The sequence below is a fragment of the Eulemur rufifrons genome, chromosome 7 (assembly GCF_041146395.1).
Source record: "Eulemur rufifrons isolate Redbay chromosome 7, OSU_ERuf_1, whole genome shotgun sequence".
Taxonomy (NCBI): Eukaryota; Metazoa; Chordata; class Mammalia; order Primates; family Lemuridae; genus Eulemur; species Eulemur rufifrons.
Window position 1 is genome coordinate 257,915,914 of NC_090989.1, and position 26,864 is coordinate 257,942,777.

The window sequence follows — 26,864 nt, forward strand, 5'->3', positions numbered from 1 at the left end:
GTCTATGCAACACCACATTGGTGGTCAGGAGAGAACACAGAGCCGAGAATGGTGATATGAGGGTCAATGGAATCAGGGTAAGGTTGGAAGCCACAGAAGGAGATGAGATGAGAAGGAGATGAGATCTCCCAAGACGACAGCATAGAAGGAAAATGACAAGGGGGTTAAGGATAGATCCTTAGAGGGCACCACTGTTTACAGAACAGGCTGAAGGAAAGGAAGTGTTAAAGGAATTGGGGAAAGAATGGTCATAGGCAGGAGAAAGTAGTAGTTTGAGGTAGCTAAGAAAGGAGAATGTGGGAGGGGCCGCGGTCAACCTCTACTCGCACCCCAAAGTCATATAAAAAAAGCACTGAAAAGGAAGAGCAAATAAAAGTTAAAAAGCAAGAAAAAGAACTGAGCACTTATCAAGTGCCAGGCAGTGTACTAAGCACTTTACATATATCACCTCATTATGCTAATTGTAGTTTTTAAGTATAAAATGGTAGTTAAATGACACTGGAGGTTCAAAGCCTAACTTACCATTCACTTGCTCTGTGAGCTTAGATAAGTTTTCTCTTATCTCCCAGAGTAGTGTAAGTATCATATAAGATAACACCTTTAAAGTCATATAGCTGGTCATATGATCAATCAATGAGAGTCATTATTATTATTTGGAGGGCTTTTATGATATCTGTCTTCCCCCGCAGAAAGCCCCATGAGTCCAAAGACCATGACTGTTTCAACAGCTTGCTTATTTGTTACTCAGTTTTGTTAACAACTAAATACTCCTAATGTCTGTGTATAGTAGGCATTGAATGAATATTAGTTGAATGACTGATTGATCCCATTTGATCCACATATCCTTGCCTGTGGTTGCCCTTTCATCCTTCTCAAAAAAGAGGGGATGAATTCTCATACACACACTGGTCCATTTGAGGTTCCTCAGTTTTCACAACAGTATATCACTCAATCACAGTTTAATGGCTTGTTAATTAAAAGATGCAGGTCTATATTTAATTAGCCAGGTGCATGCTAGAAAGATAGTCTCCCTCATTCATTGTTGCCCAATAGTCCATCCACTCTTCCAGAAAATGCTTAGTGTTATGAGTCATATGCTGCCCTAAGAAACTGATACACAATCCTCATTAAATGTTTGTAACCTAAAGAAGTAGGTGCTACAGTATTATTAGCCCCATTTTTCAAATGAAGAAACTGAGGCACAAAAATTTAAATCGGATACCTAGTGAGCAGCAGAGCTGCTTTCCAACCTAGGTTGTCTGTCCTTTCACTCTTACCCTTTCACTGTGCTCGCTCCCTCTCAAGTTCAATCCAGACAGAATCATCATGCTAACCTCCTCCACTCTATCCCAGTCCTGTTTTTGTAAATTTTGCTTACATTAAGCCTATGTAAAGTTGATATGAGGTCTCATAAAAAGAATAGCACCATCATACTCATCACTGAGTCACTGTTTATCCTTTTACTTCCTTTATGAGAATCCAAAGGAAGAAATCCTGCCTGGTTACTATGTCAGAAATATTCTGCTTATCCTTAACTGTTGGTTTTTGTCTTGTAGGTACTGTGAAATGTGTAACTGACCAGCGTTTCCTTCTTTAACTGGCAGACAGTTTACACTCAGACTTGTAATTCCTGTCTATTTTAGGTCACTATGTTATTTCCTTTTTTCTTCTTTCCAACTACTTATGGATACTAGCTTGCTTTATTTGAGGAAAGTTGATTTTTGGAACAAAATGGAATACATAAACAGGCCTCATTGCCGCTTTATGAGATAGTTATCAACCTTCATACAGATGAGGAAACTGACACTCAGAGACATTGAAATAAAGAATCCAAGCATGTACCACATATGTAGTGCTTACTCTTATGCTGATTTATATGTGTAACCTAATTTTCCCCAGGCCACATGAATTTGTGTGGAGACACACATCACATATATATAGTAATTATCCCAGGTTTACCCTTGTGAGCTGTATGATTCTGTGCAATTCAGATAATCTCTCTTTGCCTGTTTCCTCCTCTGTAAAATGGAAATAATAATGCGCCTACCACACAGGTTGGGCAGATTTAGAGTTAATTTATGTAAAGTGCTTAGAACAGTTCCTGGGACCTATGCATAGGATGCCATCATCTTCTCCTCTTCCTCCTTTCCTTCCTTCTTTCTTTTCCTCTTCTCCCTTCCTTCTCCCCCTCCTTGGCTCTTGCCTCTGTTGTTTATGGAGAACCTCCAGCCCCTCTCCAAGGGTCACACTTATTTCTAAGGGTCCCCAGTGAGGTCTCACAAGGGCTCACTATCAGTTATCTCCTGGGCTTCCTCTCTAGCCTACTACATCGGTTTTTACTTCCGTCAGTGCTGCTTGGGGTTTCCCACACCAGCCTTTGTGTGCAGCCATTGACACTTGTGACTAGGATGCTCTTTTTCAATACTGTAAAACATGCAGGTTCTTAAAGTGTGCTATTCCCTGGAGTCCTCACTAAGACATTGCTGTTGCATCAACCATGTCAATTATCACCTAAGCTCTGATGCAGCGCTCCTGCTGCCTGTTTCCTTTATCCTCTCTCCCTATGTAATTGAGCATATATATCCATGGGGCTGGGCTGAGGACCAATACCCTCAACAGACACCACGCTGCCCTCTTCATCCCCTGGCACCCCCTCCTCCCTCATGCAGTAGCCCCCCCTTCCCTTGTCCTCCTTCTCTCAACTCACCTCCCCTCCAGTACACAAGACATATGCGGCCACCTGTGAATCCCACTTGGGATCAGCAGACACCCTCCTACAGATCACTGTCTGTCCGCTGTGTTGGTGAGCACTCTCCAATTGAATAGCAGATTGCTTGAGGTTGGAGAGCGTGTCTGAGAATTCCTCACCATCACAGCTCTTCTTGGGTGCTGCCTCTGAGCTCATTCTTGCACTAAGAGTTATTGACTTATTAGCTAGAATTGACAGCTCATAGCCAAACCAGAATGAGAAACCTCTTTGGGGAAAGAAACATTCATCATCTCAGGTAGGGTGACCAAGCACTCCAGTTTGTTCAGGACCATCTTGATCTTAGCACTGAAAGTCCCCTGCCCCAGGAAACCCCTCAGTCCCAGGCAAACAGGGACGACCAGTCACCTAGCACTAGGATGTCCTGGTTTGAAATATGCTCACCGCCATTACCTAATTCCCTGTTCCCCCAGCTTGTATCGGGTCCTATAAATTAGTGGACAGAAATTCCTCCAGACTTTATCTCCTGCTGGAAAATGTTCTTACCCTCTCAGCCTTTTCTTTCAGCCTTGTGACCTTCTCAGTTATCACTCTTTGTGACATTTGGTTTTCTCTAATAAGAAGAGGGCCTGGCTGGAAACAGTGCTTTCAACCATGAGAAGCTGGATTTCAGATAGTGCTGGTATCTTCCTTCTGAATCTTTGTGGGATGATCAGCACTTAATACATTTTCTTTCTGTATTAGATTGTCATTCTTGGAAAGCGGCAGCTGAGGAAAGTCCCCGGTACACGAGCTCCTTACACCTTATTATATCCCACAAGCCATAATTGCTTCTTTCACGCTGACATCTTCGACCCTCCACCAGTACTCGGGCCTGGCCCGGCCTCACCATCTGCTCATGTGACACCAACAGTATGGCCTCCCTCCATGCATCCCTAAATGGGGCTGGGAAAGGCAATGGAGGTGGCAAGTGTGCCAGCTGGCACCAGTGACACAAACCTAGATGGTGATGGATCATGGCTCAGGACAGGGAGGAAAAAGGGAGTATGCTGATGGCTAACTGTGTGGCATCATCAGTGCAGTGAGGTGGACGTCTCTGCTCACAGAGGTGGAATCAACACGTGTTGTTTCTGTTCCAACAGCAAATGCATCAGCTACTTTAATGTATGGTCACAAGAGAGTGTTCAATGGAAAAGAAACTAGAAATCAAGATCAGAATTGTTCTATTTTTGCTTCTGTGCATCTCTAAATGGCATTATTGGGGGACTCTCCAGGGAGTTTGAGGATTGCTTGAAAATGACAGGGAGGAGTTTCTGGCTACTCAGGGCAAGAGCCAAGGTAAGTTGACTCACATGAGTGGGTCAGTTCTGTTACATGAGCTGAAGCACCCACCTACCACTACCACCCTTTGAGTTGCCAGGGTTCTCTGTTTACTACTTCATGTTCTGTAATTGATTGAGCAATTCATTTAATTCTCTCTGAATGTTCCTCCCAAGATTAGATAAATCAGGCAACTATTCAAGATTTGTTCTACAGATTTCAAATTTAGGCATATGATGCTTTTTGGGGTTGTTATTGTTGATTTTGATGCATTTGGTATCAAGACAGTCCTGTGTTTTAAAAGTTTCTGTTCTTTGATTTTGTATTGAGTCCTTTTCCTATATGTATGTTTTTTATTTTGTCTACTTCATTTTCACTTTTTCCTTTTTTAAAAGGAAGTAGTAGCACAAAAGGACCCAATAAAATACAATATTCTTCCTCAATAGAAGAGGTTAGATGCCATTTTTTCGTTTTGTTTTTGACCAAAAGCCCCCATAGATCCTGTCTATTCTTCAAGCAGGTATCTCCCAAGAGCTGATGAAGCCAAGAGAGAGAAATGTGTTTCCAGCCAATGGATAAGATACACAAAAATCCCAGATCAGCCCTGTGCAGGGAACAGAGACAACTCCAGAGGCAAAACCTCAAAACTGTTGGAATCCTGGTGTTATTTCATTTTCAGAACATTCAAGTCAGCTGTCTGTGTTATTTCCCATCAGCTAAACTCAGTCAATCAGTCAAGCACAAAAGAAATAGAAACTTTGTAGCTTTGACTTTATAAATGAGCTGCAGGCAAGAGCACCCATTAGCATGGGCAGCTTTGGAGGACCTCTCTCTTGGTCTTATAGGAAACATTTATCTAAGTTTCTTCCCTGCTGCTATAAGAAAAGCAAGTAAACCAATTACTTGAAACAGCAGAGATGGCTGGTATGAAGGTTGATGATTTACACATGGTACCAACAAACAACTTCAGGCATGGGGAAACACAGTGTCCAGAGACTACGAGGTGGTCAGAAGTTGTGAGGGGGGATCCACTGGCTAGAAAAATGCCAGATACTAGAAGAGCATAATCTTGTAGAGCCCAGGACAAACCATAGGCAAGGGATAGTGAATGGAGAGTCTGGTTTGTGGCCTACCGGGAATAAAAGGAAAGGTGGTAGTGGTGGATGCGGCCCAAAGGTAAAGACCTTCATTTCAGATGGTTAGGCTTGAGACATACTATAACTGGGAGATAAGAAAGGCTTAATGAGCCAGAGAGGAAAGGCATACAACAGGGAAAATTGGAAATGGGTAAGATTCTCAATACAAATGACCCTTAAAGGAAATGATGCTTTCTACTATGGTGAGGAGGAATTGCAGAGGTACTATCCCAGACGTAGAGGCTGGGCGAGTTCCAGAGAATGGTTAAGAGTGGGGCAGAGTATAAAGGCTGTGCTTCATTGCTGTGGCTAAAGAAATGCATAGAAAAATGCCAAACATTGCCTCTCTGCGCTGGAGTTCAGCCACTTTGCCTCCCCCACCTCTCTCCCTCTTTTTGTATAGGATATGGTTTCGATACCCTGGTACAGATCATTTTTCCCCCCGGGAGATCAGGAAATGTGGTCTTTTAGTCCTGGCTTTAATACCAACCCACCATGAGACCTTGGATTAGTCATTCCAGGACTGGAATAGGAACTTTAGACTTCCTAGACTCTGAAGAGATTTATGTTTTCCCCCTCACTACCCTATATGTACTTCCAAATACCAGTTTTAAGCCATAGATATATAAAGATGTTCTACCAAGTTCTCTTTTATATAGTGCTAACTTTGATACATTTAAACAAACCAACATTTAAAAATTTTTCTTATCCATTTTAGTTTCCCTGCTTTGTCAATGCTCAGTCCAAACAATGTTTAGTTTACTTGTTGCATAATCAAGTAATGGTCTGTTCCACTTTCTGGGCTTCGTTTTTCTAATTTATGAAATAAAAGTGTTAGACAGGAAGAGCCCCAAAATCTCTTCCAGCTTAAGAGTCTGTAGTCTCATAACCTCAATGACCTATTTTTTTGATCTACTTTTATTATCACTATCTTGGCACTTTGGTGTTTTCCAAATATTAATGGAAAAAATAACGTTGTATTTCCGTATCCCCTCAGTTCCACATACCTGTTAAAAGGTATATCTAAACCTTGGTGAGTATCTCAGACATTTGGGTCAAAAATGAAAGGATAATTTTGTCTCTTTTTATACCTAAAGTTTATGAAGGCTATATGTCTAAATAAGATATGATCATCAGCAAAGTCCTTGATTTACTGGTGGAAAGCATTTTGGAAAAAAGGCAAAACCATTTTGGAAAGGGTAAAGTGAAGACTGATGTAAAATACCTGCCAGGAATTTAGGGCATAGAAATTTCTCTTAACCCTTGTCGACTCTAGGCTTTCCTGTTCATTGCTTCGTTTATTCATGATTCACCTATCTCTAATATTTTATAAGGTAAGTCTACGTTAATATTTTATGAAATTTCTCACTCATAGCTCTCACATTCACATCTTGCCAACTCTTGTGCCACTGCCCTGAGACTTTTCACCGCTGTCCTGAATGGACACATTGCCTTGGTTCTCATGCACACTCTGAGAAGAGGGTAGCTGTGAGGGCTGGGGCTCTCCACGAGCCTGCCTGGGGTCTGCCTTTCAGATGGGAGCTGTTCATTATTTGCTGGAAGGTTTATAGAACAGATGTTACAAGGCAGACAAGCAAGCACACACTCCCACAGCACGCTGCGCCAGGCACGCACACACTCGCCAATACCAATATCAGGAGAGCTGCTGCCGGGGTGATGGAGGGAGTGTGCTCTGAGGGGCAAGGGCTGCTCCAAAGCCCTGCTAATGTCTCTGTGTGGCCATGCTGTATTTTCAGCTTGTCATCATGGCTGGGACAGTGCTGCTTGCCTACTACTTCGAATGCACTGACACTTTTCAGGTGCATATACAAGGATTCTTCTGTCAGGATGGAGACTTAATGAAGCCTTACCCAGGGACAGAGGAAGAAAGCTTCATCACCCCTCTGGTGCTCTATTGTGTGCTGGCTGCCACCCCAACTGCTATTGTAAGTACAGAAATAGACTTCCTTCTTTATTGTCAGTTACCCAAGAATATTTCATGTCTGCTCTTTCTGCTTTTTCCTATCCTCCTGGGCATTCACTAGCTGCCTTTTCCTATCCTCCTGGGCATTCACTAACTGCCTTAATCAGTGGTATCCTGTTTTAGCCAAAGCAGAGTGAACGGAGCTCTGCATAAAAAGTCGTTAAAATAGATCAGGTCCTTTACAGGTGGCTTTTGCTTTTTTGGTATCTGAATTTTTAAAAATATATTTTAAAAAAATGTGTGAATGTTCTAAATCAGCAGGTATGATTAGCTAACAGCTACTGTGCTCTTAAAAAAAAAAAATACACGGTGGGCAGCATGTATTCAGAGCAGATCCTGAACGTTAGTGCTTGAGTTGACATAAAGACTCAGATCAGAGTGGCAGAGAATCCCCCAGGCCGGTGTCTCCTGCCGTTCTGATTGAACTTCCAGGGAGGCCAGAGATGAGAGAAATTACTTGACCTGAAGTTTATTGTGATTCATTCTTGATGGCTCTGGCTCTGTTCACATTATATCACGTTCAATTAAGTTGCAATTTTACCTTTGTTTATTTCATTTGCTTTCTCAGGAGGCAAAAATCTGCCCAGGCAACCTCTAGGGAAATTGCTTAAGAAAGTAAAGTTTATAGATCTGTGTTATCTGGTCAAGTGGTTTAACACTTTAGACAGTTTAATTTAAAAAATGATTATTTTGGGGGAGTTTTAAAGTAAGCGTTTCTTTGTCTAAACATGCTATAAGGTCAGATTAGTTGGGATGTAATCTCAGTTCCCATTGCCCCCTCTCTCTTCTAATAGCTTTCTCCCCCAGCCCTCCCTCCTCCCCTACTTGCTCTCTCCTGTCTTTGAGGGGCAGTAATAAAGGTACTGACAGTCATTTTAGGGAATATACCGACTGCTCAGACATTCAGTTCAAATGTTATTTTCTGTTTTGCTTGCTTTAAATGAGAAATGGAATAGACCTTTGGAGAGAGAACAGGGACATGAGAAGTTCCTTTGGATCATTGATCCCAGGCTCAGCAAAGCTCCCCTTTCAATGACAAGACTATGTATGCTATAGGGATTAAGGTCAGCATCAATGAGCTGCAACATGATGTATCTGAGTGGTTAAAAACACAGCTTTGCAGCCCAACATACCTGGATTCACATCCTTTGGCCAAGGCACCTTACTATTCCTTCTCATACAAGATGAGGACAATTGGCTACTTATTTCATAATTTGTTGGGAAGCTTAGAAATGACTTTAGCACAGTGTGTGGCATGTACTAAGTGCTGAAGAGTAGGGAATCAAAAAACCTGGCTAGAAACTGTTCTTTGCCTTCTTCGGGGTCACAGGCCAACTTCCTCCATCTGAAGAGAATGAGATTCCACTGCGAACCCTCATAAGACCTTTTCTGCCTGGTTTTAGAGTGATACTCTCATCGCCAGATCAAACCAGGGTTCTGTATGGAATGGTTTGATGGTGGCTCTACCTGAAGGCAGTGGACTCAGTCTGGAATCAGATCCTGGTTTCTTCCTGTCTCATAAGCATATCATTTTCCTATGTACTCAGACATTCATCCCCAAGTGACTCAGTGAATTACTAGAATATTATTCTCTATTCTTCCCCATCCCAGAAAATATTTATTTTTTCCAAGGTTCTCCTATAGTTACTTTTTGTAAATATGAAATTTTAATGAAAAAAATCTCTAAGGGAAATTGAGTAATAAAAATTATGAAAGCAGAAAATTAGAATCAGAAAATAGAATTGATAAATAAAATGTGCAACCCCCCAGGCTAGTCTAAAAAATGCAGAAGTAAAAAAGTTAAGGAAAAAAAAATAACCAAAAATACATAAAAATATAGATTTTTTAAAGATTTAAATTATGTGTACATTTCTATGCCAATAAATGCTTAAAACCTCAAAATTGATAATCTATGAAAAGATGATTTGCTAACAATAAAAACAAATTTACAAAAGAGATGTAGTAAAGCTGAATAGATGAAAGAGAATAGAATAAAATTTTAAACATGCCTAAAATTTATCTAAAAAGAACTAGTACTAGGGACATGTAGCCATGGAATAAGTTCCTTCAAACTTTTGAGGAATTAAAAAATCCTAAACTATATAAAATGTTCCGGAGCCCAAAAATAAATGGAAAGCTTTTCAACACATACTTAAAAACAAGAAAATTATAGATTTCAAACACTTAGAAAGTAAGTACACATAGATACCCACAAAAACACCCTTAATAGTAACAACAATCTCACTTAGAAGTGCTAATGTTATCATATAAAAAGGATTAGATTTGTCTACCTAAAAATAAGTTTCTATCAAAAGAAAATTAAAAAGATGAGCTTCTCAAATAAAAATGAAGAATAGACAATTAACAAATCAATAGTCTGTATGCATATAAACATTTCTAAACTCATCAGTAATCAAAGAAAAATATTTTTAAAGGAGACAGCATTTACCCCATATAAAATTGGCAAACGTTTTAAAGGAACACAGTCCATGTTGTCAAAGAGCTTAGTCTTAAGAGCTTTATAAACTTCAGACCCGGTCATTAACTCCATTCTCTGGATTTATGCTAAGAAAATGATCAGCGTTTTATAGAAATACAAAGATTTGTGTATAGGGATGTTTATGCCAGTACACAATACTGGAGGATATTATGGGGCAGTTATGTTTTTGAAATACCTTAAGTAGTGCTGGAACATGTTTATGATTTAATGTTAGGATTTTTTAAAGGCCACAACATTGTATATAGTTGTGGGTAAAATCTTTTTCCCTTCTATGAGTGAATCTGAACTTCTTTTGATTTTCTGACTGTTTCCCTAGAAAAAGAAAAAAGATGGTAACATATCAACTATGTCCCCAGGCAAAATTGACCCCTAATTGGTGAATTTCACCGGTTCTCAGGGAACTGTTATTACCTGAGAGAGTGTCATGCTATGATTTCACTGCAGTGACTCTGGTAACTTGGCACGTCCACTGTGGGACTCTGGAAACTATGCCTATGGCGTTGGTACACCAGATATTGACTCTTATACATCATGTGGCTTTTAAGCCAGGAGACTCCTGCATCTGCTGAAACAGAGGTAGTCCCCACGTACCTGCGCTGTATTGCTCTGTTGGACCACTGCAAGGACACATGCTAAAGACAAGTGGGCACTGCTGCCCCGTTGGCAAGCTGTGTTCTTTCCAAGTGGACCAGTACCAAATGTAGCCCGAGTTTGTCTGTGAGTCCACATATGTAATACAACCTAAGGAGATACCTTGTGGGTGTTGCAAGTAAAATCCAAAATTTATAATTATATAAAAGGAATAGAAGGAAACAACATTTTTAACTATTATTCTCTGAATGCTAATGTTAATTTTTTTCTCCTCTTTCATACTTTTACATATGTCTTTCCAAATTCTCCGTGACTATATATTACTTTTAAACCAAAAGAAATATTTCTAACATGAACTGTATACTCCAGTTCTTTTGGCAATAATTATGAAGTGACAAAACTTTAATAAACTTGCAAATGGCAATTCTAATAAAAATATGCACAGCCAAAAAGCAAAAATAGAAAAAAATAAGACTTTACAGTTTTCTCTTCTCTATGGGCAAAAGTGATAGGTCTCATTTCATTCTAAGATTTTCAGCGGAAATTCTTCTCTAGGCTACATTTTTCTCCCATTGATTCATTTTCCCCAAATGGCACAAATTCAAACGTAGGACAAATGCTCCAGTGGGAAGCCAAGGGGATGTGGACAGTGGACGGAGCATTATGAACCTAGAGATCTACTCTAGCTGTCAGTTATGAAACCCTGATTCAGCCTTTCCATTCCTCTGCTTCTCTGGGTAAAAAAAAGTGTGACCAATACTGACAAGCCCCCAAAATATGTGCTAAGGAATATTCTGTAAATGATGATGGTAAGAATAACATATTTTAACTTATATTCTGCAGGCATAGCCTGCCTTATCCTCACAGCAACCCAGTGAGATAGGAAAGAGATATCCCAAAGAACATAGAGAAAGTGTGTGGTCCAATTTTCTTCATTTTTAGTTGGTAACAGAGACTCAACAAGGTTAAATGATTTGCTGAGGTTTCCAGCTAATTCTGCACGATTGCACAAATAGCTACGCATTCGGTGCCACTGATTTTCCTCCCATATGAGGGACATTGCCAGGAACCAGGGCTAATTACAGTTGATGGGTTAATAGCAGAGAGTGGTGTGGCCCAGTGACCCTGCTGCTGGTGCTTGATCTTCCCTCAAGACCAACAATAAGTGAGCAGCAGCAGGACAGAAAGCAGAACTCTTCTGATGCTCAGGGAAATTTCCTGGGAGCAAGGAGCTATGCTCACCTCCTTCTGCCCCATCCTGGTGAGGTATGGCTTGTTCCAAAGCAGCCTTTGTTGGGTCACAAATCCCAAATGCCCACCTCAGCACACACCCTTGCTTCTGAGTGTACGTCCTTCATGCTCATGATGCAGTCATCTTTGCTCAGGTGTGGTCTGACAAGAGGCAGGGGCCTCACTCATGGCTCTGCCCCGAGTAATTGTATGACCCTTAGTAAGTTATGTTCCCTCTGTAGATTCAGTTTCCTCATCTCTATGTAAAACAAGGAGGTTAGGCTAAATGATTTTAAGATCCTTCCAGTTCTCATATTCCATGAGAACTAAAAAAGGAACATTCTGATTAGAAGGCTCCAAATGTTAGATTCTTAATTCCCAAGTCACAACTTTCTCTTTGGAGTTCAGTTTGGTACCTCTCTGTCTGGTCGACTGTTTCACAGAACTGCATGGGTTTTTTTTTTTTTTTTTTTCCTTCCTCCTTAAAAACATTTCATGAAGTCAGGAGTCCTTTGGGGTGATTTGTGTGACACTAACTAATAGCAAGTTTCAAGGAAGTAACTCAACCTGGACTCGTCCTTGGTTTTTTTGTGCATCCTCAAGCACATTAACCATGAAAGAACCTAGCACCTTACACTGCTGTGTGTTTCTGCAGATGGGCATTAACAAGCCCATTCACACCTGCAGGGACCCACAAGAAAGGCATGAGGGAAAAGACTCTGCTGTGCCTTTGACCTGTCATCTCTTATTTCTCCTTTTGTGCTTTGCTGTCAGAAAAGATCAGCATCATACTGAGATAAGGCCACCTGGGATAAACCGCAAAGGGCCAAAGCCATTGCTGTCCCAGATCTTTAGGAAAGGTTAGAGCGTGGGGAATTTACTGTGTCCAGAACCATTTAGCCAAAAGTGGTGCCCTGTGAGTCAAAGAAACCTGCAGTGTGTGTTCTGACCACCTGGGAACCCTGGCTAACCACTGCCTCGAGCCTTCTGAATAAACTCATATACTCGGAGTCAAAGGAAGAGAGCCTGTTTGGATAAGAGGATTTACTCAGCAGAGAATCTGATTTGCCCTTATTTTATCTTAGTCTCAGCGGCACAAGGCATGAGAAAATGGCTACTAAAGCTTTTTTCTTGGCCTTACAATGAAGTGACAGAGGAGTATTTAGTATTGAAGTAGCAGAACATTTGACTCTCAGCCCAAGAATTGAAATAGCTCGGAGTTTGCATGCAAGTGTGCACACTTGCATATAGAAGACTCATCTAGAATTTCCTAGGAAAGGAAGAGACAAACACAGTTTAATAGAAAGGCACAATTTGGAGGAAATTGCGAATCTTCATTTGGGGGTTTCTGGGCCTTAAACTCTTCCAGCAAATGTAAAAGCCCAAAGCACAGTGCAGATCACAAAGTGGGCTCTCACTAATGCAAGAATGCAAGTCTGTTGGCTGGCTGAGGAGGGGTGCAGCTGCCGCAGCAAAGGAGACATTGTAGGGCCTTGTATCCCTCATAATCTGCCTTTTCCAGGCACTGAACAATCTCATCTGTTGAGACTCCTTTTAACGTTTTATAATTCACATCTTTTCCCCCTTTGCTACATTATCACATGACTTCCTTTTTAAAAAAAAATTTTCCCAGGACTACATTTTTTTTGTTGCCAATATACATGAGCTTTACAATTTACATTTTTTTCTGGATTGTTTTAGATTTTTAAGAAAACTTACAGGAAAAAAATCTATTTTCCCATTTTCTGCCCATACTGCAGATAAGTGCCCCAAATCTCCTTTAGAGATTGTTTTTCCCCTGACACCATTCCACAAGGAGACACACTTTCTACCTTCAAGATGCCCCTTCTAGTGATTGGTGACTAGATGATTGTATTAAGGAGCTTGATAATTTGAATCTTGAAAAGAATATTTTTTTGCCTAAAAGTATGTGATTGATGTGATTGTCAATTTACTTGGTGATGCATTTTACTCTTTACTGAGAGCAGTATTTTAGCTAAATCATTTTACATTTCCATTTCTCTTTTATCCATTGTCCAGGGAAACAAAAAAGAATAAGAGAACATTGTGTTTTGGAAATGTATGGTACTACCTTGGTGTGCTGTATTTTATATCAAGTGTCAACTAAAGACACCTTCTGAATGGGTGATGTGGCCTCTGGAGTAAGATCAGGAGGGAGGCTCCAGTTTACAAAACTCTTACTATCCCAGTTATTGAATGGTTTTCAAAATGCCACCCTCCAAATGGCCTTAGTTCCATTTAAACCTTGAACTTTGAAAGTCATAGGAAGTGTCTAGAGCTGAATGCCATCATTTACACCTAGGTATGATAAAGCAGAAGTCAAGAGCTCTTGAACCAACCAAAGCTCAGCAAGTAAACAGACCAGAACCTCTCTACATATCTGAGGTTTTCAACAGATCAGCAATCAGGAAAGATTAAAGCACAGCATGAGGACATTTGCAGTTAGGGCTGGCAGCAGAGTCTGTATGATAGATTTTAAATAAAATCTACAACACAAACTATGTCTAGGCCCGGCACAGTGGCTTATGCCTGTTATCCTGGCACTTTGGGAGGCTGAGGCAGGAGGATTGCTTGAGTTTAAGACCAGCCGAGCAACATAGCAAGACCCCATCACTAAAAAAAATTTAAAAATTAGCCAGGTGTGTTTGCATGTACCTGAAGTTCTAGCTACTCAGGGGGCTGATACAGGAGAATCTCCTGAGCCCAGTAGTTTTAGGTTACAATGAGCTATGATGATGTCACTGTACTCTATCCTAGACAACAGAGTGAGACCCTGTCTCAAAGGGAGGAAAAAAAAACCTGGTCAGAGGTATTACTAGCTGAGCAGGAATTACACCATTTTTCCTTACTCTAGAACTAAGCATGATGACTTCTTTTTCCTATTTCAGCACACATTCTTCCCTGGATGGACCAGGAAGTGAAGACAGCAAACATTCATTGAATATCTGTAGATGCTTTTACATAAATTTTTTTAATCTTCTAAACTACTTTCTGATGTAGTCATTACCTTCAAGTTCAAATCATTAAAAAGGAAAAACTGAGGCTCAGAAAGTTTCAATTACTTGCCCAAAGTCATGCATCAAGAAATGAGAGAGCTGGGATTTCAACTACAAAGCCCACAGGAAATAACAACAATTTTGATATTGCCAAGTATTAGAGTCACAACAAGCATATATATGAACTCAAAATATGTATTCAAGGAATTCTAAATGCCCTTTTTAATGGCAACTACCCATAACATGCAATGAAACCCTCTTAGAATATAAAATCATAATACATCTTCCAGTGATTAGTTTTCATAGTCTATATTTTGAAATCTCAAAACTGTCCTCTAATTTTTTGTCATCTGCATTGGTTATTTATTGCTTATCATTAACTCCTATAAAATATTTGTGAAGGGGAGGGATGGAACAAGGTAGCAGAATAGGATTCTCCAGTGATCATAACTAACCCCCACAGAGAGAGAGAGAGAAATATCTATTTAAACAAGTATCTACACACACAGATACCTTCATAAGGGATAAGGAAACCAGGTGAGAGATCCAAGTAACTGATAGTAGAAAAATAAAAAGAAAAGACACATTGAAGAAGGTAGGAAGGAGAGTTTTACATTACCTGCATCACCCCTTCCCCAACCCTAGACATCACAGTATAGCAAGAGATACCATACACTTTGGGGAAAAGAGATCAGGACTTTGCCTTGGACCCCAACACTGGACCCACCACAGTAAAACTCAGCAATGGGCAGGCAGGCCCCCACAGCCCCAGAATTCAGGACTGTGAGGCAGACCCCATCTCTGGTCTGTATCACCCCCAGCCTGACTTCAGCATCCGCAGGATATGGACAGGCCTCAGCAGCAGGCAGGCTTCAATGGTCCCAGGCTTTGGGTGCACCCCAGCTCTGCAGTAACCCTGGGCTTCAGAGCCATATCAGATGAGCTGACTGTTGAAAGACTTCCCCAGACAAATCCAATCTGCAAAGACTTGAGTAAGTATCTGCTTCTTCAAATGCACAGCCACAAGGATTGAGAACAGTTAGGGTAACATGATATCACCAAAGGGACAAAATAAAGCACAGTAACTAACCCCAAAGAAATCAAGAGTACGTATTGCCTGACAAAGAATTAAAAATAACTGTTTTAAGGTAGTTCAATGAACTTCAATACAGAGAAAAAAATTCAATAAAATGAAGAAAACAATAAGTAACTAGAATGAAAAATTTAACAGATTGAAATAATAAAAACAAATCAAATTCAAGAGCTAAAAAATACCATGAACAAAATGAAAAATGTGGTAGAGAGAGCATCAACAGAATCGATCAAATAGAAGAAAGAATCTGTGAACTCAAAGACAAGTTATTTGAAAATATATAGTTAGAGGAGAAAAAAATAATGAAAAAAATAGAGAAAGCTTACAGGATTTATAGGACAGCATCAAGAAGAAGCAAATATTCAAGTCATAGAAGTTAAAGAAGGAGAAGAGAAAGACAAAGGGTAGAGAGTTTATTTTAAAAAATAATAGCAGAAAAATTTTCAAACCTGGAGAAAGATATAAATACTCAGGTACATGAAGGTCAAAGCTCTCCAATCAGATTCAATCCAAACTGTCAAAAGTCAAAGACAAAGGAAGGGTCCTGAAAGCAGCAAGAGGAAAGAAGCAAATAACATGTAAGGGAGCTTCAAAACAGCTATCAGCAGATTTCTCAGCAGAATATGTACAGGTTAGGAAAGAATAGGATGATATATTTGAAGCACTAAAGGAAAAAAAATGCCAACTAAGAATAATGTACCCAGCAAAGATATCCTTTAGTAATGATGGAAAGGTAAAGACTTTCCCAGACAAAACCTGAGGGTGTTCATCACCACCAGACCCGTCTTACAGGAAATGCTAAAGGGAATTCTTTACTCTGAAAGAAAAGGATGCTAAAGAGTAACATGAAGACATTTCAAGGTATAAAACTCAATGGTAAAAGTAAGTATGCAATCAAATTTAGGATATTATAATACTGTAATGGTGGTGAATAAATCACTTATAACTTTAGTATAAGGTTAAAAGACAAAACTATTAAAAATAACTACAGTAATTTGTTGAGAGATGAAATCTAAAAAGATGTAAATTATGACATCAAATTCAAAATGTGTGTGTAGGGAAGTGGAGTAAAAGTGTAGAGATTTTCTATTTTTGTTGTCAAAGTTAAGTTGTTATCAGCTTATAAGAACATGTTATGACTATATTTATTTAAGCCTCATGGTAACCACAAAACATAAACTTATAGTAGATATTTAAAAAATAAAAAGCAAGGAATCCAAACATACCATTAGAGAAAATCACTTTACCACAAAGGAAGAGAGGAAGAAAGAAACAAAGGATCTACAAAACAACTAGACAGTAATAATAAAATGACAGTAGTAAGTCAATTACCCTGAATGTTACTGGATTAATTCTGCAATCAAAAGACATAGAATGGATAAATGGATGAAAAAACAAGACCCAACTATATGCTGCCTACAAAAGACTTACTTCACCTGTAAGTACACATATAAAGTGAAAGTGAAGGGTTGGAAAAATATATGCAAATGAAAACCAAAAGAGAAGGAGTAGCTATACTTAGATAAAATAAAGTTTAAGTCAAAAGCTGTAAAAAGAGACAAAGACAGTTATAATAAAGAGATCAATTAAGCAAGAGGATACAACAATTTTAAACATATATGAACCCAAATCATAGCATCTAAATATATAAAATAAATATTAATAGATCTGAAGGGAAAGATAGACTGCAGTACAATAGTAGGAATCTTCAACATTCCACTGTCAACAATGAACAGATCCAGATTAAAAAAAAATAAGGAAACAACAGACTTAAGCTACATGCCAGACCAAATGGACTAACAAATATATACAGAATATTTCGCCCAACAGCTGCAGAATATACATTGTTCTAAGTGCACATGGAACATTCTTCAGGATAGATCATATGTTAAGTACAATAAAAGTCTTAAATTTAAGATCATATCAAGTGTCTTTTCTGACCATAATTGTATAAAACTAAAAATCAATAACAAGAGATACTCTAGAAATTTCACAAACACATAGAAATTAAACAACATGCTCTTGAACAACCAATGGGTCAATGAAAAAATTAAAGGGGAAATTTAAATATTTCTTGAGGAAAAAAATAGAAATACAGCATACTAGAACTTGTGGGCTACACAAAAAAGCAGTTCTAAAAAATATGGTAACATCAATAAATGCCTACATCAAAAAAAAAAAAAAAAGAAAAAGTTCTCAAATAATCTAATATCACACCTCAAGGAACTAGAAAAATAAGAACAAGCTAAGCCCAAAGTTATTAGAAGGATGGAAATAATAAAGATAAGAGAAGAAATAAAGACTAGAAAAACAATAGAAAAGATCAATGAAGAGTTGATTTTTTGAAAAGATAAAATCAATAAACCTTTAGCTAGACTAAAAAAATGAAGACTCATAAATAAAATCAAAGATGAGAAAAAGAGACATTACAACTGATACCACAGAAATACAAAGGATCATAAGAGACTATTATGAATAACTATATGCTGACAAATTGGATAACCTAGAAGAAAAAGATAAGTTCCTGGACACATGCAACCTACCAAGATTGAAATTAAGAAGAAATAGAAAATGCGAATAGACCAATAATAAGTAAGGATATTGAATCAGTAATAAAAAGTCACCTATCAAATAAAAGCCTAGGACTTGATGGCTTCACTACTCAATTCTACCAAACATTTAAAGAAAAACCAATATCAATTCTTCTCAAACTCTTTCAAAGAATTGAAGAGGAGGGGCTACTTCCAAACTCATTTTATAGGCCAAAATTACATGTCCTTGTCTAATACCAAAGCCAGAGAAGGACACTACAAAAACAGAAAACTACAGGTCAATTTCCCTGATGAACACAGATGCAAAAATCTTCAACAAAATACTAACAAACAAAATTCAGTAGCCCATTAAAAAGATCATGCACCATAATTGAGTGGGATTCATCCCAGGGAGGAAAGGATGGTTCAATATATGCAAATCAGCAAATGTAATACATCATATTAACAGAATGAGGAACATAAAACATATAATCATTTCAATAAATGCATAAAAAGAACTTGACAAAATTCATTATTTCAAGATTTAAAAAACAAACCTCATAAAATTAGGTATAAAGGAATATACCTCAACACAATAAAGTCCGTATGTGATAAACCCATAGCTAACATCATACTCAATAAGGAAAAGGTTTTTCTCGAAGATCTGGAATAAGAAAACAACGCCCACTGTCACCACTTCTATTCAACATAGTACTGGAAGTCCTAGCCAGAATAGTTAGGCAAGAGAAAGAAAGAAAAGGTATCCAAACTGAACAGGAAAAAGTTAAATTGTCCCTGTTTGCACGTGACATGATCTTATATATAGAAAACCCTAAAGACACCACCAAAAACTGTTACAAATAATAAACAAGTTCAGTAAATTTGCAGGATGGCTTTAAGACATCATATTATATTCAATATATACAATTTTATCTTTCAACTCGATATGTATATTTTATCTCCAATTCTTAAAAAATGAAGAAATGCAGCCTAAAAGATAACACATCAAACTGATGCATTGTGTTTGAGGGTTATATTTTCTGTTTGGGTTTCCTTGGTTAAAAGATAACTTTTTTCACGATAGAACAAGTTATCATTACTTAAAGCATATTCACTGTTATGCAAAGGTTATATGTCAGTTGGGACTATAGCTAGCATAGTTGGGGGATGAGAGATGCACCAATGGAATGCATTTGCAGTTCATTCATTGCCAGATCCAGTTTGGCCTTGACCATCTCTCACTGGAGGATACTCTCATTTGCCATGAGTATTACGACGTATGTTCGCCAACGATCAGAAAGGCCAAAATAGGCACAGCAACCAGATCCAAACACATGGAGAGTACTGCATGCCCCAGCTGCTCTCTGAGCACAGTAATAGATTGAGGCAGAGTGATGTAGCAAAGGTGCAGATGGAAGAGCCCAGCCACTGCCAAAACCACAGCCACAAATCTGCCATCATGCACAACATGGCATCTGATGTGAGCTGAAAGCTTGGCAGAAAGAGGAAAGACCCCTTACCTTCATCATCTCCCTCTCTCCAAGCAGAATCAGGCCCTGTATGAAACTATATGACCCAGTGAATGGATCCCTATGTGCGGTCAGTAAAATACAGGAAGATAAATGTCCCTGAAGCCCACTCATTGGCACATGAGAACTGGATTGTTTCATCAGCAACCTTTATGTCTGTCATAGCTTTAACTGAAAGCCAAGAATATCTCACTACATTGTAATTATAAAATGGCCCCCTTCCTCCCTCCCTTTATTTCTTAAGCAAATATTCATTATCGCTTAATATATTCCAGCATTACGTCAGCAACTAGATATACACATTAGTATATGCCCTTGCTCTGATTTTTTCTTTTATGCTCTGCATCTCATTTGTGATTTGAGTGTTGTTGGCTGACAGTAACAATCCTTGTACCATTTACCACTTTTGACATAGAGAGTCTTAGGACATTGTATGTATGGATTTGAGTCCCATACCCTTTTTCATAAGTTCTGTTTAGCCTGGTATACCTTGGAATGATTTCATTTAAATCTGTATGTGTACACACTCGTGTGTTTTAATGAGGATAGGTTGTGTGTAAATTTTCTCACTCCACATCCTGCTTTTTTGCCCCTTTATGTAATTAGTGGAAAGCCTCACTGAATGGAGAATTTCTAGAATTTGTACATCTCCTTTACTATAGAGTAAGAAGGTTTTGGCCTTCTGAAATAGAAGAGGCAGACAATGCTTATTTCTTTTATTAGATAGTCTTCTGTGTCTGTCATTCCCTCTTCCATTTCTCTGGTTTATTTTTTAATCATGTGTAATTGTGTGACATTTCCAAAGAAAAAAACGTTTTCTATTCTTTTTACACATCACTCAACACAACACTCTGACACTAGGTGTGCCCCCCCATACACACACCCCAAGCAGTTCTCCAGTGGACACCAGCTGGGTGCTACATGGAGATAGCATCAGATCCCACAGATTGAGGGCTCAGTCTCACGAGATTGCCCCCACTTCCAAATCCACTTGCAAGAGGTAGGTTGTCACCTATACTTCTGACCAAATGGCTATAAATCAGGGTTTATAGCCTACGACCCCCTCCTCAGGTTCCCTTAATTTGCTAAAATGGCTCACAGAACTCAGGGAAACACTTTACTAATGTTTACTATAAATGTTTATCATAACATACTTCAAAGGATACAGATGAACAGCCAGATGGAAGAGATGGATAGAGCAAGGCATGCAGGAAGGGGTACGCTGTGTCCATCCCCTCTCTGGATGTACCACCCTCCAGGTACCTCCACATGTTCAGATATCCTGAAGCTCCCTGAACCCAGTCCTTTTGGGCTTTTCATTGAGGCTTCATTATGTAGGCACAAGTGATTAAATCACCAGCCATTGGTGATTAACTCAACCTTTAGCTCCTCTTCCTTCCCCAGAGGTGGGAGGGGTCTGAAAGTTCCAACCCACTAATCATATATTGGTTCCTCTGGCAACCAGCCCCCATCCTTAAGCTATCCAGGAGCCCACCAAGTCACCTCATTAGAACAAAAGATGCTTCACTCTCTTGGGAAATCACAAAGGTCTTAGGAGCTTAGTCTCAAGCACTGGGGGCAGAAACCAGTATGTATATATTTCTTATATCACAATACCACACACTGTATGGCATGTATTCATTTGTATTCCCCCACTGTGTATCTGTTCACTTGTGTGTTTCCAGTGGTAGTACAATGCCAGACACAGAGTGCATACTCCTCCCCCAAATTGTTGTCTACTAAATGGGTAAATAAGTAAATTTAATACAAAAGAGATAGTTCACTTTATTTAGTGAACTAGTTATTATTTTGTCCCTGATTTTTAATTATTCTTAAGCAATACAACAAGATTTCTGTGATTTCTGATACTATCTTCAGAGAAATTAAGGTTGGAGGGTTCTATCCATATGTAGATCCTTTAAGGATTCAGTTTTTCATTCATTCAACAATTGTCAACTGAGCCTGCTACTGACCAGGCTCTGTTCAAGGCACTGTACAAGCAAAGGCAAAACTTCCCTCAAGGAGATCACAGACAAATGAAGAGGGACATATAAACAATAATTCAGTTAATTGGGTAGAGATCTGTATAATGTGCCTCAGCAGTGACAGGACAGGGTCTGCATTTTTCTGAGGGACCTGGCAAAGTCTCCACCTAAGGCAGTCACATTTTCACTGGATCTGAAAAGATAAATGATCAATCATTTTTTCTTCTTTATAGTCTGTTCAGTGAAATCTGTATTCTAAAGGACCTTCATTAATCTGATACACTTACTTTTTATTCAACATTGAGCGGCTACTGTGTACTTATACTAGGCTAGGCTCCAAGGATACAACCAAAAATGAGACAAACAGGACATCCCCTAACTAAGAAACACAATAATATATAATCGTGATAAGAGCTAGAAAAGAGAAACACAAGGTAAGAGATTCAATTAAGTACACCTAATCTAGTCTGTAGGGCCAGGGAAAGCTCCCTCAAGAAAATGCTATTTCATTTATCCAATCATGCATGAATTTCTCCCCATCTGTTCACTGAGATGAAAAACAGTTGTGCAGTTTCATCATATACATTAGGGACAAACAAAGGCCCTTGGCACCTTATTTTGGCAGAGATAGGTCTTACGAGAAAAGAGAGAGGGCTGAGTTCTTGAAGGCGTTTGGATATTTTTACATGACAGAGCATGAAGTCCTTGTTAATACCAAGGGATGTTAGGCGCAAAGTATTTCTAACTTTGCACAAGTGTATGTAGCCACTGCCTGCCAAGGTGATCCGTGCTGGGCTGTTGTTTGCCTGTGACCCTGAACTCTATTCCCATCTGCTTTCCACCCTGGTTCTGACTTGGTTGGCTCGTCTGTGCCAGTGCTGAGCTGCTGTTTTGGACTTCACTGGCCCTCCCTGGTAGATTTCTCTGATGCAGCCCCCAGGGTACCACGTTATTCTACACATCTGCCCCATCTCTGCTGGGGCTGGTGCTGAACCCCAAGGAACCTCCAACCCCAAGGAAGCCTTGTCACTTTTTAGAGCGTGACAGTGCTGTAAAGCAGGATCTTCAGATTGAAAGGCTGAGGATCACTCTGTTCAGTTAAAAAAAAATTTCTGGCTAAGATGTAGTAATAATAAATTTAGTGCTAGACTAAATGTAGCTACTAAAGTTTTTAAAATAGCTTTCTGTCAAAATACTTAAGCTACTTTATGACTGTTAACAATCAGCCTGCACATTTAATGACTTCTGTTTTTCGACAGTTCTTTGTTTTCCTCTCCCTTCCCTATTTTGTCTCTAATGTCAATGCGAACCAGTACTGTCCATTTCAAAGTCACACCGTTCAGATTTAGGATGTCTCCAGGGAAGTGGGTCGTGAATCCAAGGGAGCTCCAAAGGCCGCGCTGAGCTATGGGGCTGTCAGGGGCCTGATTGCCTGCAAGGCAGCAAGAATTCTCTAGGCCACATAAAATGTGCAGTCTCCCCTTCTAAAGAAAATTCACATTAAACCTTTTTTTTTTTTTTTTTTTTTTTTGAGGAAAACATTCCAGATTCTGGGCAGGCAGTGAGAGCAAAAATTAAGATATCGGTGGCGATCAATGGGAGGAACTCAGGGTCTTTAGGTCAAGATTGACGTTTTCCATGTTATGGGTAAGAGCTAATAGAGGTCTGGATCAAGTGCTTATGGAAAAGGGAAAAGGTCCTCCCGTAAATAAAGATGGCATATTGACAGTATGTAACAAGCAGTGGTCTCCCAGCCATGAGGTGCATTTGGCATTAGGGATGAAAACTCACCAATGCAAACCTAGTTTTCCTACAAGAGAGAAATCCCCTTCTACCCAGGAGCCTTGGCCTCTTAGCACAACACCTTTGTGTGGGTTCGTCAGTAGATTATGTACTAACGGAAGACAGGATTCTTTTATTCCTCTTGACTCTGCTTCCCCAGTGATCTGGCAAAGTGCTTTGTAATAATGATATAATAGTAATAAATGATAACAATAATGTGAATGCAGTTGTTATTGACTTAACAACAACTTCTGCCTCTTATATAGTGTATATTATGTTCCAGGTACTGTTCTAAGCAATTCATATACACACACGTGTGTGCATATGCATACGGGTATATATATTTGATTAGACAGAGACACTGTCATCCTGACCATCCAGATAAGACAACTGAGGCATAGAAAGGTTAAATAATTTGCTCAAGGTCATCAAAACTAATAAGTCACAAACCCTAGCTTTGAAGCCAAGAAAGTCTAGCTTCAGAGTTCTTCCTTTTAAACACCATATTGTATATAGTAGTGACTCAGTAAAAAATATTTGCTGAGTGTGTACTTAACATTGCGGAAACAAAACAAGTTAAATGCAATATGCCTTAAATGCAGAAAGACTCACATCATGTTAAAGAGTGAGGTAGAATAGAGTAGTGGAAATAGAACTATGTGTCATATTCTATAGCTGCTTCCAACCCTGGCTCTCTGACTGTGTGTGTACAGGTTCCTGAGACCCTCGGTTTCTTTACCCATAAAGGGAGGGGAACAACCTTTACAAATGATTCCAGTTTTGAAATTTTATACTTTAATTTCCATTACCCATGTGCCTTTTATGATATCATCTTTATCCATCTAAATAGATATTGCAAAATGACAGGAGGAATATGAGATATGGGAATTCTTAAAATATTGACAAGTTTTCTCTAAAATCATAGGTCTATGTATAGCAAAGAAGACTATCTATAAGATCACATTTTCCCAGGTCAGTGTTGAAATTAGGATTAGGAGAATGGAAATGGCATATGATACAGTAGGAAGTATGGACTTTGAAACCCAGTTGACCTGTATTCTAATCCCAGTGCCTCCATGTGCCATCTGTTTGCAGAGGGCAAATTACTTAAACTTGCTGAACTTTCATTCCTCCCCCATAAAGCAAGGATAATTATACCTACAGTAGGGATCTTGTGAGCATGAAAAATACTATGCTAAAGTGCCTGACATCCAATATTCAATAGATGATAGTAATTAACTTTTTATTCTTCATTGATGGGTCTCAGTCTTCAGTTGTGGCAGTGTCAGATTTGATGAAAACCTGCCTCATGCCTGTTCCTTGTTGTAAATGGGAATATGCTGTTCTACAAAGGTAATAAAGAAATATAAGATATGGTCCCTGCCATTAGGGAGCTTCCCATCTCCTAGGGGCATTATGATTTAAATGGTAATATATATATATATATATATATTAGCTCAAGATAAAAAGAGAGAGGTGCCAATAATAAAGAAGGGACAGTCCACCAGTTCACAGTAGGAGAAATATCTCTCAGGCAAACATGATCAAATAAGGATTCATACTGTAAATAATGGTAGTCTTGCCACATAAGGGAGTAGGTAAATCCTCACTTAAGATGCAGTTTCTAAGAATCTATCTATAACATTAAGTGAAACAAACAAAACCAGTTTTACCATAGGCTAATTGATATAAACAAGACTTCAGTTCCTATAGTGTACGGTATGTCATTTTGCTTACAGTCTGTTTTCAACAATGTATGGACAATGTTAAGTGAGGTCTCACTGTAACTTATTGTGATGTATGTACATAATGCCTTCTTGGGCACATTGACTGAATCATTCCTCATCATTGTAGCTCACACATTGAGTTAAAAAAAAATTCAGTCCCAGCCTGATCCTGTCATAAATTTGATTATGATTTATTATTTCAAGTTGTATTTATATGACCTTAGGATTTAATACTGTAGACTGAAATCTATCTGAAATGATCAGTTACCACTTTCTCTAATTCTTTTGAGATGTTAAATGCAAACTACTATCTAACTTTTTCTCTTTCCAACATGATATCCTTTAAAAGGATTGTGGATCCTCAAAAGTTATTTAAAAAAATAAAGCCATTGGTCCTTCTTATGAAACAACTCTCCAACCTGACATTTCTTAAACATTCCTTCCCCAGATTTTTATTGGTGAGATATCCATGTATTTCATAAAATCAACAAGAGAATCCCTGATTGCTCAGGAGAAAACAATTCTGACCGGAGAATGCTGTTACCTGAACCCCTTACTCCGAAGGATCATAAGATTCACAGGTGAGTACAAGAGCATGCTGAGCTAAGCCCTCATATGCAGGTACAACTTACAAAAGGTGAACACGCTTTATAAAATAAACTCTGAAACTATCAACTTTAAAAGCAAGGGTTGCTTTGGGGATCTTCCAGGAAGTATGGAAACTGAGCCTAATCCTAGTACCAAGCCAAATTGTTGACCCTTGAAGTAATCCTTATTGTCTTACAAATGATTTCAACTTTGATTTTTTTTCACTACATAGCATTTGCCTCAGATTCTCCTTGGACATATATTTTCATATTGACTGCAGGATGCTCTATACTCTGATCTGAAGCAGGCAAAGTTAGGGACACCAACAAAATGAATTTAGAAATAATCAAGTTTCCTGACCAAGACTTCCCATCCAGTAATTTTGTTATGCAGGAAATTTAACAGGGTGGGAAATGTCATCCGTCAAGTTTTTTGAAAATAAGGCCTTTCCAAAGTTGGAAAACAAATACTTTTATTAGTGCTCATGACAAGGAGTAGTGAAGGCATATTCTACACCCCTCTAGGACTTTCATCAAAACTCTTGAGGTGCCATGGATAATGCTTATAGATATGGGAATGAATGTGTATGTACAGGCAGGAACAGAGATCTTGCAGAGTTCCTATGCATTAAGTACTCTATAGATGATAACTATTACAGTGTCCAAATAAGATCCTATAAATACCTACTGACCAGATTTTCCTGGGAGCCATGACAAACTCCCAAAGTGTGAACAGGGATGATATTAAAACAAGCCATGATACCATTTAGAACACACAGCACTGACAATTGAGAAAGGAAAGGCCAGAGTATAGCATGCTTTTAACAACCTTTTTGGTAATCCTTAATCCTTTTTTTTCCTGTTGTAGGAGTGGGTTGAATTTCTTCAAGTAATAAGCAAATGACCATCTCAAAATCAAATACGCAATAACTTCTGATTGGAGTGGGAATGAGGGGAGTAGTAGAGTGGCAAGCCTGAGAAAATCTAAATTAAAAGTAACCCTTCAAGCGTGTCCATCCCCCTAAACATTTGTACCCCCTAAATATGCTGAAATTAAAAATAAATAAACAATAAAAAAAGAAGCAACCTTTAACATTAAAGTAGTCTCAGGTGTTTACTGTTGATATTTTCAGAATAAAAGTTTT

General features: G+C 38.8%; 1 protein-coding gene and 1 long non-coding RNA gene across 3 annotated transcripts in view; one reads left to right on the plus strand and one right to left on the minus strand.

Moving 5' to 3' along the window:
• Window positions 1-26,864, plus strand: part of PLPPR1 (phospholipid phosphatase related 1) — a 256,436-nt gene that overhangs the window by 200,841 nt on the left and 28,731 nt on the right. For both annotated transcript variants that reach the window (XM_069476645.1, XM_069476644.1), the window contains exons 3-4: window positions 6,921-7,109; window positions 25,581-25,713. In XM_069476645.1, the coding sequence (XP_069332746.1) occupies window positions 6,921-7,109; window positions 25,581-25,713 (322 nt within the window). The remainder of the gene's footprint in view (window positions 1-6,920; window positions 7,110-25,580; window positions 25,714-26,864) is intronic.
• Window positions 1-26,864, minus strand: part of LOC138388440 (uncharacterized) — an 81,475-nt gene that overhangs the window by 20,761 nt on the left and 33,850 nt on the right. The gene's annotated exons all lie outside the window — the stretch shown is intronic.